This window comes from Oenanthe melanoleuca, chromosome 9 (assembly GCF_029582105.1).
Source record: "Oenanthe melanoleuca isolate GR-GAL-2019-014 chromosome 9, OMel1.0, whole genome shotgun sequence".
Taxonomy (NCBI): domain Eukaryota; kingdom Metazoa; phylum Chordata; class Aves; order Passeriformes; family Muscicapidae; genus Oenanthe; species Oenanthe melanoleuca.
Genome location: NC_079343.1, coordinates 21,709,749 through 21,723,637, shown reverse-complemented (window position 1 = coordinate 21,723,637; position 13,889 = coordinate 21,709,749). Strand labels below are relative to the sequence as shown.

At 41.4% G+C, this 13,889-nt stretch overlaps 1 protein-coding gene across 30 annotated transcripts in view; it reads left to right on the top strand.

The window, feature by feature from the left end:
* The window catches only part of LRCH3 (leucine rich repeats and calponin homology domain containing 3), an 83,221-nt gene that overhangs the window by 47,997 nt on the left and 21,335 nt on the right, over nt 1-13,889 (top strand). For 4 of the 30 annotated variants that reach the window (XM_056498636.1, XM_056498628.1, XM_056498624.1 and 1 more), the window contains 6 exons: nt 108-156; nt 655-768; nt 1,367-1,485; nt 2,994-3,131; nt 5,170-5,247; nt 10,456-13,863. In XM_056498636.1, coding sequence (XP_056354611.1) covers nt 108-156; nt 655-768; nt 1,367-1,485; nt 2,994-3,131; nt 5,170-5,247; nt 10,456-10,584 — 627 coding nt within the window. In that variant the 3' untranslated portion in view covers nt 10,585-13,863. Of the gene's footprint in view, nt 1-107; nt 157-654; nt 769-1,366; nt 1,486-2,993; nt 3,132-5,169; nt 5,248-7,502; nt 13,864-13,889 lie in introns of those variants that run through there. The other 26 variants (XM_056498619.1, XM_056498615.1, XM_056498613.1 and 23 more) reach the window with 11 other exon arrangements.

The following is a 13,889-nucleotide window of genomic DNA, read 5'->3' as shown; positions in this document are numbered from 1 at the left end:
AAACACATTTAGATGGATGGAGCTTTTCTTAAAACACAGCGAAATAAAATGAAGTCAGAGTTTTCCATATTAGGACCATTCATACTCTTCTGCTTTTTTGTTCACAGAGTGATGACAGATCTGCCATCTCCCCAGGCTCACCTACCACTCAGACAGGTAACAGGGAAAGCAAAAAAAGTTCTGAAAAATAAAATCAAAATGCCTGCTTGCTTATTTGTCCTATGAAGAGAGGGGAGCATCTCTTCCCACCTCTGTCTGTGGCACTGCTGCGTGTGAAAATTTGCCCAGTTATTTGCGTCTCCTTAGAAAAACACAAGGGAAGAGACAACAGAGATGAAGTATGTCCTTAGGCAGAGCACAGGGTTTGGCTGGTTTGGGCCTTCATAGGGGCTTTGGCACACAGATGCATTCAGCAAAAGTCAGTACAGTTGTTGGAATTGGTATGTGGAATGTGCTTTGCATGCAAGTATCCTTGGAAGTGCCTTTTCCTGCTCTGCTTTTATCATGCATGGCTGTAATTTATTTTGTCATCATTACATTAAAATTTTTGTTTTGTTCTTTTTAATTGCCACGTTGCTGTACCCATTTCCTATTTAAACTCTAACCATTTCCTTCTTCCTCCTTCCTTTCCTGTGCCTTTCCACATTTGTTTAGTCCACCTTTCCCCTCCATATCCTGGCCATGCAGCCCCGCCTTCCTATAGAAACCCTTCCCAGCGACCTGAGAGTTTCCTTTTCCGAACAGCTGTCAGGGATGAAGCCAAGAAAGGTAGGTTATCCAGCCAGAAATCAGCTAGCTTTGCTACATTATATTGGCATCTGGATTACCTGGGACTTGCAGTATTTTGTTACTTCAGGTCTTTGTCATCGAACTACTTTTAGAGTTCCATTTGTAGACAGATGACATCACATACGTTGTGAACAAATAGGGTTTTATTTGGAGCTGTCCAATATTCTTTTGCCATATCTGTGGAAGTGTGAGAATTTGCTGATCCTGGTCTGCACTTACACCTTTGCCACACAAGCCTTCAACAACTTGATAATTCTTGCATAGCCCAGTAGCCTGTAACAGAACTGTAGTTTCTGGAGAAAGACAGAACCGTTTCAAAATGTTTCATGTGGCAAAACTTCATCTTCATTTGTGCACGACTATAACCCAACAGAAAGATGAGAATCTAAATAGTGAGGGAATTGCATTGAAATATCTTTTAGGTTGGTAGAGCATTAGTTTGATTAATAATCAAAGGTAAGAGATTTGTGAAAAGGAATGGAATATACTCATTCTGGAACTTTGTGTGCGGTGCAGTAGCAAACAACACAGGGCCAAACTGCTTAGTGATTTTCTTTCCATCATGCTGCTGTTTTAGCTGTTGCTTCATCCTCTACCTGTGCCTTGTCTCCTGCTAATGATTCTGCAGACCCTCGAGCGAGACAGAACTCCAAGCAGCGGGAAGAGGAGCTGGAGCTGATAGAGCAGCTACGCAAGGTAGGTGCTGCCAGGAGCCAGAATGTGAACAGAGCAGGAAATGCATTTTATGACCCTGCTAAATCTGCCTTACTCTTATGGACCAGTTTCACTGAGCCAATATGGGGCACAATTGACCAAAATTAAATGGTGTGGTACAATCTATGTACTTCTTTCAGAGGGGTGCAGTGGTGTTCACTTGGCTGTTTGTGGTAGATAAAGTCAGCTTCAAATTCCGTATAATAAACTGTGTCAACTCCTGCTCCTGAATGTCTGGTGAATGCTGCTTTTATGTGTACTTCCTTTCTTCCTTATCAGCTTTCACACTTGTAAGGAACTCCCTGGAAAGTTGCCTTTACTTTCTCCTTTTAATGTCTTTTTTTCAAAGTCTTTCTTGCTATAAAGCTGACAGGAAAGCAGATGGAATGCAGAGACTGCTGCCAGTCATGCTGCCATCATGATTTCCTCGTGTGCTCCAGATCTGTCTGTTGATTCTTGCCTTATCCTTAGTTAAGTGCAGAACAGCTGAGCCACAAATGTTCCTAATATTAATGCTTTTTGTCTGCCTTGGGGCACCACACTCCTGATTTTTGCCCAGGTACAATGACAATAAATGGGAATATTGGAAATGCCACATGGCATTAAGGTACTGCTCTGCTTTGCCCCAGACTTCTTTATGTGGAGTATGAAGGGATTTCTTGAGATGCTGTAATTGTTTAAATTTTTCCAAAGAATAAGAATATACTTACTGAAACTAATCTTAAAAGCCATAAACATCCCAGACTGAGAAAATTCCTTTTCTTTGGGAAGAAGTAAGGATAGTCTCTCTGGTGGAGAAAGGCTACATTAGATAAAACAAAACTTGGTGGTGTTTGCTGACCCTCTCTTATGTTATCTCAGATTACTTTCTGTGTAGTCTGTCTCTTGTTCTGTTCCCTGGCTTAATTTCTTTTGAAATATTTGAAAATTTAGATACAGTATTACAACTCAGTGACATTCACATAGCATTTTAAATGAGTTTAAAAGCCTGAATTGAATTATTAATTCTCTTAAGCAAATGCTAGCTACCTTCTTTTTAAAGGACTGCTTATGCCAAATAAGCAAGCATATTGAGTTCAGTTTTTATTTAAAGGCAAAAATATTGTCTTGACTTTTGTTAATTGTATTGTCCTCCAACCCACAAAGAAAATTATTTTCATATCCCTTGGCAGAGCCATTCTCTGAGAATATGTAGGGTTAGGAACACTGTTCCTAGATCCCGAGTTCCATTATTTTTGAATAATGGTTGTATTAGCGCACTGTGCTGTACAATGAAAACTGTTGATCCCAATTGCTCCCAGACTGTGGCCAGCCCTGGGCCACAGTAATGCACAAGGCTTTCCTTGGGGTTATTCAGAAAGCTGGTTGGGAATGCCATGAGGACAGACAGAGCTGTAATGCGGGAGCTCTGCCTCATACACACTTGTGCAGAGTGAACAGCTGGCAGGAGGCAGCTCTGAGCTCCTGTGTGTCCCTGTTGTTTCCCGCAGAACATCGAGGCGCGGCTGAAGGTGTCCCTGCCCAGCGACCTGGGGGCGGCTCTCACGGACGGCGTCGTCCTGTGCCACTTGGCCAACCACGTGCGGCCCCGCTCTGTCCCCAGCATCCACGTGCCCTCACCTGCTGTTGTAAGTGTCTAACACTGACACTGTTTTATACCTGTCCCGAGTGGCATCCCACAGTGTCCTGTAATCCAGACACTGAACTCGGCATTCTCTTCAGTGAATGTACGTGACAAAAAATAACCATCTGTGCTGTTTAAAAAAGGTCTGTAGTGTTGCTAAATGAAATTCTGTTTGGGTTTGTTTCATTTAAAGGAAGTTACTTCTAATATTTTCATGTGCTTCCCTAAGGACATTAAGTTCAAAATTAGTGAAATATGAGCCAGTTCAGCATGAAAAGTGAAATAGAGTATTTTAAGAGATCAAAATGTCTGAGAAGTTCAGCAAAACAAGGTAGGGAATTATACATATAAGGTCCTACAGGGCAACCAGGCAGAGACCAAGTTGATTCCTATGTCTACATCACAGCACTACAAATTCCTCTGCGTAGGAATTTTAGCAGAACACACTCAAGATACTTGGAGAACAGCATCTCATTGAACAAAACAAATCCCATCATACCTTTGTGATAACAGGAAAAAAAGGTGGCTGTATCAGGGGACTGTTGAGAGCAGGGAGCTATTGCAGTCTGTTTTGTAGGGAAAGCACAGAATTAGTGAATGATCAAAATCTGTGAGATAATAACAGATTATTTATCCAGTTTGTGTTTGTGGAAGTCAGAAAGTTCAATGAAAATATTTAGGATCAGCTACTTGAAAGTAATATGGACAGGCAGATTGCTTGTTATGTACCTTTAAATTGCACGAATAAGAAAAAAAAAACAGAGATTGTTCCTTGGGGAAGAAGTTGAAACATGCACATACTCTTCACTCATCCTTCTTTTGGAGTGAGTCTCCATGTTGATTGGAATCTGAACTGGCACTTCCAGGGCCGCCGAGTGTGTCATTGTTGTTGTGTCCCTGGGACTCGATGTGACCAGGCAGATGGCCCCGTTATTTTGAGAATGTCTGAACTGGACCAACATGTTAGGCAGATTGTGGGATCATTCCAAGCAAAGGCAGGGAGCCACTGCTCAGGAGACGTGCTCAGTGAGATCTGTTCAATGGCCTGGTTTGATAAGCAGCTGAATGTTCTGTGTTAGGAATTCAATCATGGCTTTGTCATGTGAATCCCAAGGAAGAGGCAGCCTGGAGTCGCGTGGCTCCGGGAGCAGAAGGGGCATCACGTCATGCCCCAGGCACAGTGTGATCTTTGTGCTCCCTTGGCCCTTTGGGAGGAAGAAGTCAGTGCTGGCCTTTAACCTGCTTTGGTGGGGAAACACAGCACATGAAGGGGACAGAAGAAACCCCATCACTTACAGAAGTGTTGAACACCTGGGGGCTGCTGCCTGCTGCTCCAGAGTGTGTTCACAGGAGCAGGGAGCTTGTGTCTCTTGAACCAGAAGAGAATAAGCTTTGAGAGCAGGAACAAGATAGAGCCTGTGCTGTGGTATGTCTGAAGAGGTGTGAAAGCTGAATACAGAAAAAAACCCAGTTGAAAAAATGTCAGTGAGTGCAATTCAAACAGCTCCATTTAACACATCTACAAGAGGCTGACAAGCAGCAAGCTTCACTTCCAGTTTTTTAACATTTTTTGGTTTCATCTAGCCTTTATTTTTTTAGCCCTTTGTTAATTGAAGTGTGGTTTATATAGTTTTGCATTATAGTAATCCAGAACAGACTCTAGATTGCTTTATGTCATGAAATTGCTCTGAAATCACAGCATGGAAACCATGGATGTGCATTTCATCAAAATACATTTTTTTAAATGATTATACTGTAGTCACTAAAAGTGTTAGCCAGTTTTATATAACACTGTGTATGTAAGTGTCCCTTTTTTAAAATCATCTAGCATTCATAACTTATCTTTTCATAAAACAGATTTGAGAACTGGGATAGTTTTCTAAGAAAAACAAACTTCAGCAGAGCCTGCTTTGAATTAGACAAGCTTATGTCAGTGCAGTGTTTTGGCAAAGAGATTTACTAAGAGTTTTATTTAAATAAAAAATAAAAATCTTTTAAAACCTTGCCAGTTAAGAACACTGTATGCTTTTGCTTTTTTGCAGCCTAAACTTACAATGGCAAAGTGCAGACGAAATGTGGAGAATTTCTTGGAAGCTTGCAGAAGGATTGGAGTGCCTCAGGTATGTATTTCTGCTGTCTTGATATAATGTTTCAGATGCAGTTTCGCCTGGTGCTTCAGAAAATAAAACATTCTTTGGAATATTGGATTAAAATAAAATTATTAAAAGTTTAGAAGGTTCAGGTACAAGCTGTCCTACAGTATAGATCAGACTTATGGTCTTGCAGACTTGCATGGTCTTCCAGAGCAAAATGAAGCCAGATACAGTTTATCAGTGTGTAGTATATAGATTTTATATTTTCATACTGATTCACTTAAATACTGTGTATCAAATTCATAATAGCTGATGGACTTAGAGTTTGTCCATAGAACTGGCAGGTTCTATAAAACCAGATACATTTTCTCAATATTAGATATGTGACAGCTTAAAAGTGGAATAAAATCTGGATGATGGTTTGCATGTCGGATTTTTTTATCCCGAAGCTTTTCATGTTCCTTCACAATAATTCTCTTACCTGAATGTCTTTACTGTCTTACCAATAAGTCACAGAATTATTGGTCTTTCTCTGATGGTAGCTGTCTTTGCATAGTTCCTACTTCTTTTGTTATGTACCAATGGTAGAAGTCTGTCTTCCTTGTCCCCTTTTGAAACTTGTATGGCTTAGGAGATGGACACACATTAAATAGTCCATCTTATCCTGTTGGTCCATTTATCTTGTTTTATGCTGTCCTGTCCTTTGCAATTTGTCTTATTCAGCAGCTGTCTCAGTACAAATAGTTTTAATACATTATATTTTTCCTAATTTCCCTTCCAGTGCACTAATTGATTTGGGTTTTTACATTGCTGAGCATTGGTGTTTCTGTTGGAGGTGCTGGTTTCTTTTGTATTCTGAAAGGGAGAAGTAGACCCTGTGACTCATTTCCCAGCTATATCTAAAGGCAGTTCCTGAGTCACTCATGACAGATTTTCTGGTGTTTTCAGATCACTTGCAGACATTTGAGCCACTGGGATTTTAGGATGACTTATTTATTGAGCTGCCTGGCAATTTCATATGGCTCAGTGGTGAATCATGTTGGAAGGGGCTAGGGAATTAAAAGTGATTGTTAATTCTGGGAGATCCTGCACTGCTTTAGTCCCCTAAAAACCTTTGGACTTTCAATCCCAGCAGAACTGCACAATATAATTTCATCTGAGGCGTTGTGCAATTCCATCCCAGCTTCCCTCTTTATAGCTCCCTGAAGTATGAAGATACAATTTTTATGGGATTGCAGTACAAAGAAGATCTCTGGAATGACCCACAATCAAAACCAAACAAACACAAAGGCCAATCAAGAAAAAGTCCCCTGTAAACCCAGGCTGCTTCATCTACTACCCCTATTGTGTAGAGCCCTCCTGTTTTTCTCATATATCTTGTTTTAATGTGAAAGAGTTCAAGGAAGGGCTCTCTGGGAAAACTTAGTAAAATGCCTCCCCTGAACTCCAAAGTTGCTCTCACGTGTCTGCATTACATCTCCACTGAGATGTGAACCTAAGATACCTGTATGTAAGAATGACATGGAAGCCTAGTATGTTTTTCTTGAAAAGTTGCCTGCCTTTCTATTCTAATTACAAAAATAATAGGCTTTCTGAAACCATGGATCCATGTAGGAATACTTGCATTTTAAGGGGAAGGCTTTCAGAGAGGGCTAATTACAGACCACAGCAGAGCAGCAATTTCTGTAGGACTTTGGTGGTTTTAAAGCCCTTGGATCAAAGGAAACCCTCAGCTGAACAGGTTGATCCATGTGTCTAGATTTCACTGATTATTAGCAGTTACCTGTTGGAAAGGGAGACAAGAGACACACAATGGGAATAGTTACAGAACTCTTAAACTCTAATTAGTAATAGATATTTCTGCAGGATAAATTTATTGACACATAAATAATTCCTTGTCCTGCTGTTTTCATTAAGTTACATGTGGAGGCTGAACTTTGTTGAGTACTCAATGCCAGCAACATCTCAAATACCTGCAACCACTTCTGGAGAAAAATGGGTTTCACTAAGGCTTTGTGTAAACTGCTGTTTTTAACAACAAGGAATAGTTACATGTTGGAACCAGAGAGGTGGCAGGCACCTCCCTGAACACTAAACATTGAATTCTTTGCAATGGTAGTCTTGCAGATTTCTATGTGAGAATTAACCAGCTGTGATGTGCTTCTCAAATGTGTAGGTTGTATCTGAGATGTCTGATAACTGCTTCGTGGATGTTGCTATGCCTAACTGACTGACCTTTTTTTTCTGTCTGTTTTCCCTTCCTGCTCACACACTCTGGACAGGACAATCTTTGTTCCCCTTCTGACATTCTCCAGCTAAACCTCAGCGTTAAAAGAACAGTTGAGACTCTTCTTTCCCTGGGGACAGATTCAGAAGAATCCAGTCTTGTGTCCCTTTCCGTTCAGCTCTGGGGCTTTGTGGTGTTTTACTGTACTCTAATGCTAACGCTCTGTATGTTCTATCGCTGGGTCTTTTTTCTCTAGTGAAGGATAGTGGTGCTGCTTCCTCCCTCCGTCACTCCAGTGCTTGGGAACAGATCCTGGGCTTTGCCAAGACTGTGTGTATGAAGTGCTTTGTTTCCCACGGATGGGACAGAGGTGACAAGTACGATGTGCAAACACCTTGGTGCACCCACAGCACCATCCATGACCAATTCCCATTTGTATTTGCTGTGTCACGTTGAGCAGATGAAATGCTTTCCAGGGGAGGAGGTGCTGTCCCTGGGCTCGAGCGAGGGCTGAGGTCAGGACACGTGGTACATGCTCTAGTCTGCTGACCAGTGGTGTAGTGAAAACTGCAGTGTCAGTTTGTGCCTCTGTTCCCCCATCTGTAAAATGGGAAATGCAGTCACTTTGGTAAATTGCTTGAGGATTATCTGATGAAAAATGTTAAACAATGTGAAGTATTTTTTTCAATGTCAATGTTCTCGATGCGATCTTACCGTCTTGGGAGACATGGTCTGGTGTTGTCCACAGAACTTTCTAACTGGTTTGGTTTTTTACCCCAGTCCTTTATCCTGCTTCTGAGAGCATTTGATTTCTCAAATTTATAGACTCTGCTGTATTGCTTTGAGTCAGGATTTTTAAAACAACTGTCAATGAATCCTGAGCTACTTGAACTTTATAACAGTTCAAGCAGAAAATTCAGGGAAATTAAGCTCTTCAACAGCTTTAAGAGAAAAGTTTTATGGCACAGAAATAAAAATCTTTATGATCCTGTCAAGTGCTACAGAATGCATTTTACTGTGATCTGGATAAGACTTACCAAAAACTTGTTGAATTGTCACTTGATCTTGGGGTCACCCAAGCTTGTTCCATGCTTATTCCCTTCTTCGTCTTATCCTGTCATTTTCAGGAACACTTGCATCATGCAATTGCACAAATATAAGTCCCAACTGCATAAGCACTCTTCACTGTTTCACAAAACTCAGGTAGTCTTCCATAAAGCTTCACAGCCTTTCCCTCCCCAGGGAAAGCATCCTGGTGCTTTAATGCTTTAATGTCTCAGGGACACCTCAGAGCTTCAGGGCACTCCCCATGTGTGTAACAGACCGTGTCTCCTCAGAGTGGAGATCCATTCAGGGAGCTCTTCTCAGAGACCAGTGACAGGTAAGTGTTCAGGAAATGGCTGTTCCAAATGCCTGTTCAATAAATTTCTGTTGTATCTGCAAGTGCAGTAAATGGCTTGGAATCCGGGTGCAAGTGGTGTTGGCATTCCAGCCATAACCTGGAACACCTCTGAAGCACAGTTTAAGGTACACAGGAGTTCAGTTGCAAATGTGGTCAGTACCAGTAAAAATGTGTTATGTGTATGTGGGTCTCACAAGCTCTTGTACCATGAAGTGAGTATTTATCAAAGGAGCAAGTAAGAGCTGCTGCCTTCTGTCCAAGTCACACAAAGTGTTCTGTCCAAGCCAAACATCACTGAGTAAAGAAGGGACTTTTGACAGGGGGAGATTGTTTTATTTTTAAGTAAGCTATTTTTATACTGCTTACTGGTATGAACTAAAATGAACTCGGTTCCTGTGTTTCTTAACTTCTAATGAACACTGTGATAAAAGCTGCAAGGGGTTTTACACAAACAGTGCCTTCCAGTTTTTAAATTTTATTTGTCATTGCTGTCTGTGGTATGGAGTCATTCCAAAGCTTTTCCCCCTTATCTGTTTGCATACATAAGAAAAAAGATAAGACATATTTACTCAAGTTTACAAGTATTTTCTCAAAAAGCACAATTTTTTCATAGTAATATACATTTGCTGGAAGAAAAATGTATTTTAGCCTGAGCATATGGCTTTCTATGAGAATTTCAGTCGGGGCTCACTTGTTTTCTCTGCTCGGAGCTTTGCGGGAGGAGTGTTGGCTGCCACTGAAGAATTTCTTTAACCTCAAAAATCAGTTAAGACTCAAGGAGTGGAAAAATGCCAGTTGATGTGAAAATAACACATGAAAAATAGTCTCTGCAGCCCTGTAGGAAGGACACACTTGGGTTATTTTCTGTGCATACAGAGAACTGTTGGACATATATCCTGACTGTTGTGGAGTGAGGATGGCCAGGAAGTACCAAGGACTTCTGTAGGATGAGGCTTTAAATACATCTTAGACTGAGAATAGCACAACTATTAATAAACAGTTTGAAACCTCTTTTTGCATGTTGCGTATTACTGTTATTCCTCAGGATGATTTTGGGGGCTGCCCACTAAGCAGGGGCACTTTGGGGACCTGAGTGAGTGGTAGTGACTCATTCCCTGCTCCCCAGCAAGCTTCCCTCACAGCTGTAGCTGAACAGGACTGTCTCCAAAAGGTGTGATTTGGAAAGGAAGCTGTGGTTCCTCTCCTGCTCTGTATTGTAGCACATTGATCATATTGAAACAAAGCTTCCTCGTCCTCAAGTTCATCTACTTTGGTTTCATAAACTGCTGCCATCTCAGTGAGGGCAGAGATGGAAGACAATTTGCTATTCAATACCCTTTCTCCCACAATCTTTTTTTCAAATTCTTATTTGTAGAGTTTTCTATTGAAAAAAGCACAAGAGATTAGCCCAAGGCCATCCTTCTTGAGTAGTCAAAGGCATGGTTCCTTTGTCACAAGCAGAAATCTCATGTCCTACCCCTATGTGTGTGTGCTGCCTGTCCATAACATTTCATATTTCAGTCACCTTTTGCTTAATTTTTTTTTTCTTTTCAGTTGAGTGGTTTTCATCCATTTTGTTTTTGTCTTTGTTTTGTTCCCCATTCAGGAGCAATTATGTTTGCCTCTGCATATTTTAGAAGAGAAGGGTTTGACACAGGTAGCTGTGACTGTCCAGGCGCTCCTGGAGCTGGCACCCCCAAAGCAGCAGCCACTTCACCACTTGTCTGCTGTGTAAAGACCTCCGGGACCTTTTGGGTTACCTTGGCTAAGCAGAAGGACCTGAAGACTTTACTGCCCATGCAGTGCATCCAAACACACAGAGCTCTGTTCTAAGGAAATGAGTTTCCGTGATTCCTGACAGGAATGTTTTACTTCATTTCTCCATTTTTTTTGGAGATCACAACAGTTTCCAGTAACATTTTTTATTACCGATATTTTTGCCCCTTATTTAAAATAATGAGAGTTCACTGGGAGGAGGGCAGGGAATTCCAGTGGCTGGCTGTTGGAGCCAGCTGTAGACACTGACCTTGCAGGATGAAGAAATGGGTTTAGAGTTTGGAAATCAATTCCTAGAGGAATTTGTTGTTAAAAAAAAAAAAAAAAAAAAGGGGGGGGTGTTGCTGCAGTGGGCACACAGGGAATGAAATTTCTTTCCTTACCCAGAGGGTGCAAAGAAATGGAGTCTTTGCCTCCAAAGAATGGCTATTTCTATTAAAATATTTTCTAAATTACATCACACGATCTTAACTTGCAGTGTTTGATAACAGGGTTGAACCTCACACAGCTGTCACTTGCCTTGGCATATCCTCATTACTAAAAGTCAAAGACAAAAAACATTTTTTTTTCCCCAGTGGAAAAATTACTGCATGTTTTCTCTGCCAGAAACACCTTAGTAAAAGATACTAAGTCTGTTTAAATGGGATTAATCCCATCACTTTCTGTTTGGGTTTTAGCATGTCTTTATCTGAACACTTTTCCAACAGCAGTGGAGGGAGATTGTCCCTGTCCTCACATCCCCTTCTGGTGGTTTTGTGGGATCACCAGAATCCCGTGCATTTCCATGCAGTGGGAACAGTGCCAGCCTGCCCTGCTGGTCATTAGAAGCCCTACCAGCTAAGGCAGCTCTGAGGGGTTAGACAAGGCTTTTAGCAAAGCCCTTTATTAGTTGGAATTTATGTAGAGAGATGTGCTGGTTTTGCAGAACTATTACTTCATTCCTCTTTCCTTAACACAAAAATGGAAAATCACTCTATAGAAGTGGGAGAGGCAGCTGACAAGTTTTGCATTTTCCTGGAAATCTGATGTGCAAAATAAAGACAGGTCTGTATGCTGTGGTCCTAGTGACAAGGCCAAGCTCACTACCAGATCAATTAACAATATTTTTTTCCCCCTACAAAAAGGCCTCACAAAATCCAGCTTTCCAACCACACAGTTCCTTTGTCAGGTGTTGCCCAGATTAAAGCATCCCTGAACATTATGCTACTAATACATGGTACCGTGAGGTTCTGAAAGCAACTCCAGGCATCAACCATATTCTGACTGGCATATATTTGAAGCAGAATACACCAAGAGGATTTTATGCAGATAAAGGAAGAAGAAATGGGAACAAAATAGCTAAAAGTCATTTTTGCAGAAGTAAAACCTGCTGTGGGAGCTGCCAAGGACTGGTTTTAGCTGCATTTTTCCCCTTTTGATTTGTAGGGTTTTTTCCATTTTGTTTTGTTTCATGTATTTCTTTCAAGGGTCATTGTGGTGATTGTTGAATCCCCTATTTCTCATAATTATTCCAGTTGCTTCTTATTGGCATAGGTTGGTCACATTCCATGTGAAGAACAGCTGGAAGGTGTTTAAGAGCGTCCAGCTGCAAAGAGAAACCTCCTCATGCTGAGCAAATTCAGAACCCTGAGCCCTGCAGGGAATGGAAGTGCGAGGAACTCGCAGTACCCCCAGGAAGAGCAGCTCCACATAGGCATTCTCACCCCCTTAAGTAGGTTTTGTGTTTCACTTAATGTCACTGGTGAGGAGTATTGGTCATTCCCACAGGGTTACACAGAGGTGTCTGAAGTGTCTGCTGCAGTTTGCTGGGGGGAACATGCTGCCACTCGCAGGCAACACCACAGACACAGACAGAGTGTTCCTGGTGTGTTTGTCTCTGCACATAATTTGAGAGAGAGGGAGGCACTGACTTCATCTTGGTTTCCAACATCAGGTCACCTGTTGTTACAGGGACTTGCATTTAGCACACAACCCATCATGGGCTATTTAAATACCCCTGTTTGAAGAAAACCATTCCCTTCATGGAATTGCAAGGGTGTGGTGATGGCTCCAGCACTTAAGGAAAGCGAAACCTAACAGTATTCAGGTTGGTGGAATTTTTGTAATTTAATAACAGTAGTTTTTAATGGGGTTGGGGCTCAAGTCTGACCTGTAAGAAAGAGCATTTCCTATTGCTGTGTGTGGCTCACAGCCGTGAGTGGCTCATGGCCACCTGTGGCTGGAGGCCAGGCAGACAGAGAGTCCCTGGCACCAGGTACTTTGTTGTGAGCAACATTCACTCTGGCAGTTTCAGTGTAGGTAACTGTGTTAGTTTGACATTTGTAATCTTATGTTTTCAGGCTGGCAAGCACTAAATCTTGTCCAGATGCTTAGGACAAAAATCGAAACCTGAAGTTTCATCATATGGTTTATTTAATGTGTTACACCAAACCCACTTCAGTTCTCTCTTGCAAAATGGGTTGGGATTTTTCAGTGTAGTTATGTGCAATTTTTGATGTATCCCATGAGAAGAGTATTTGAAAAAAAAAAACATGTATAAATTTCTATTCTGTGTGTTGAAGCAAAGAAGAGAGGTCTTTCCTCTTAGGGGCATTTGTGTGTGTTGGAGGATGTGGGAGGGATCCACTTCAATGTTTGGTGCTGCTGAGTGTTCCTACACTGACTCCATGGTGTCACACTCCATCCTCAAACCTGGCGAGCCCTGAGCAGTGTCTGAGGCCCCTAGTGGCACTGAGGGGCCAGGGCAGAGCAGCTGGGGGCTCCCTTTTGAAGGAGAGGCTTTTGTAAAGGCCCTGCCCCTTGCTTAAAATCCACCAGGGACAACTCTTTACAGCGCCAGAGCATCTCTGTTATTCTTGGTAGCAGGATGGCAAATGGTATTCTTACCCCTTTATGACTCTAAATGGTTCTTTAAAAAACTGTTTTAGAAACAGAGGACTTGTAAGGTGAATTTGGACATCAAAAAATTCTTTTGTATAGATATTGTGATGTTCTACAAAGTGATCTAATTTTGTTATTTCTGAAAACAGTGTAAACGTGTAAGTAATAGAGTAAAGGATTTTAAAGCTTCATCCCATGCTGTATGTCTGTAAATACATTCCATAATTTCTGTTACATATAAATGTGTCTGAATATTGTATATTTTAAACCGCCTGTATTCTGCCAGTAGTGTGAACTTCTAGCACATTGATAATATAAAAGGAAAACATGGGTATTTGAAATAAAGTTTTAAAACTTATGAATTGCAGTATTTCTTCCTGCTGT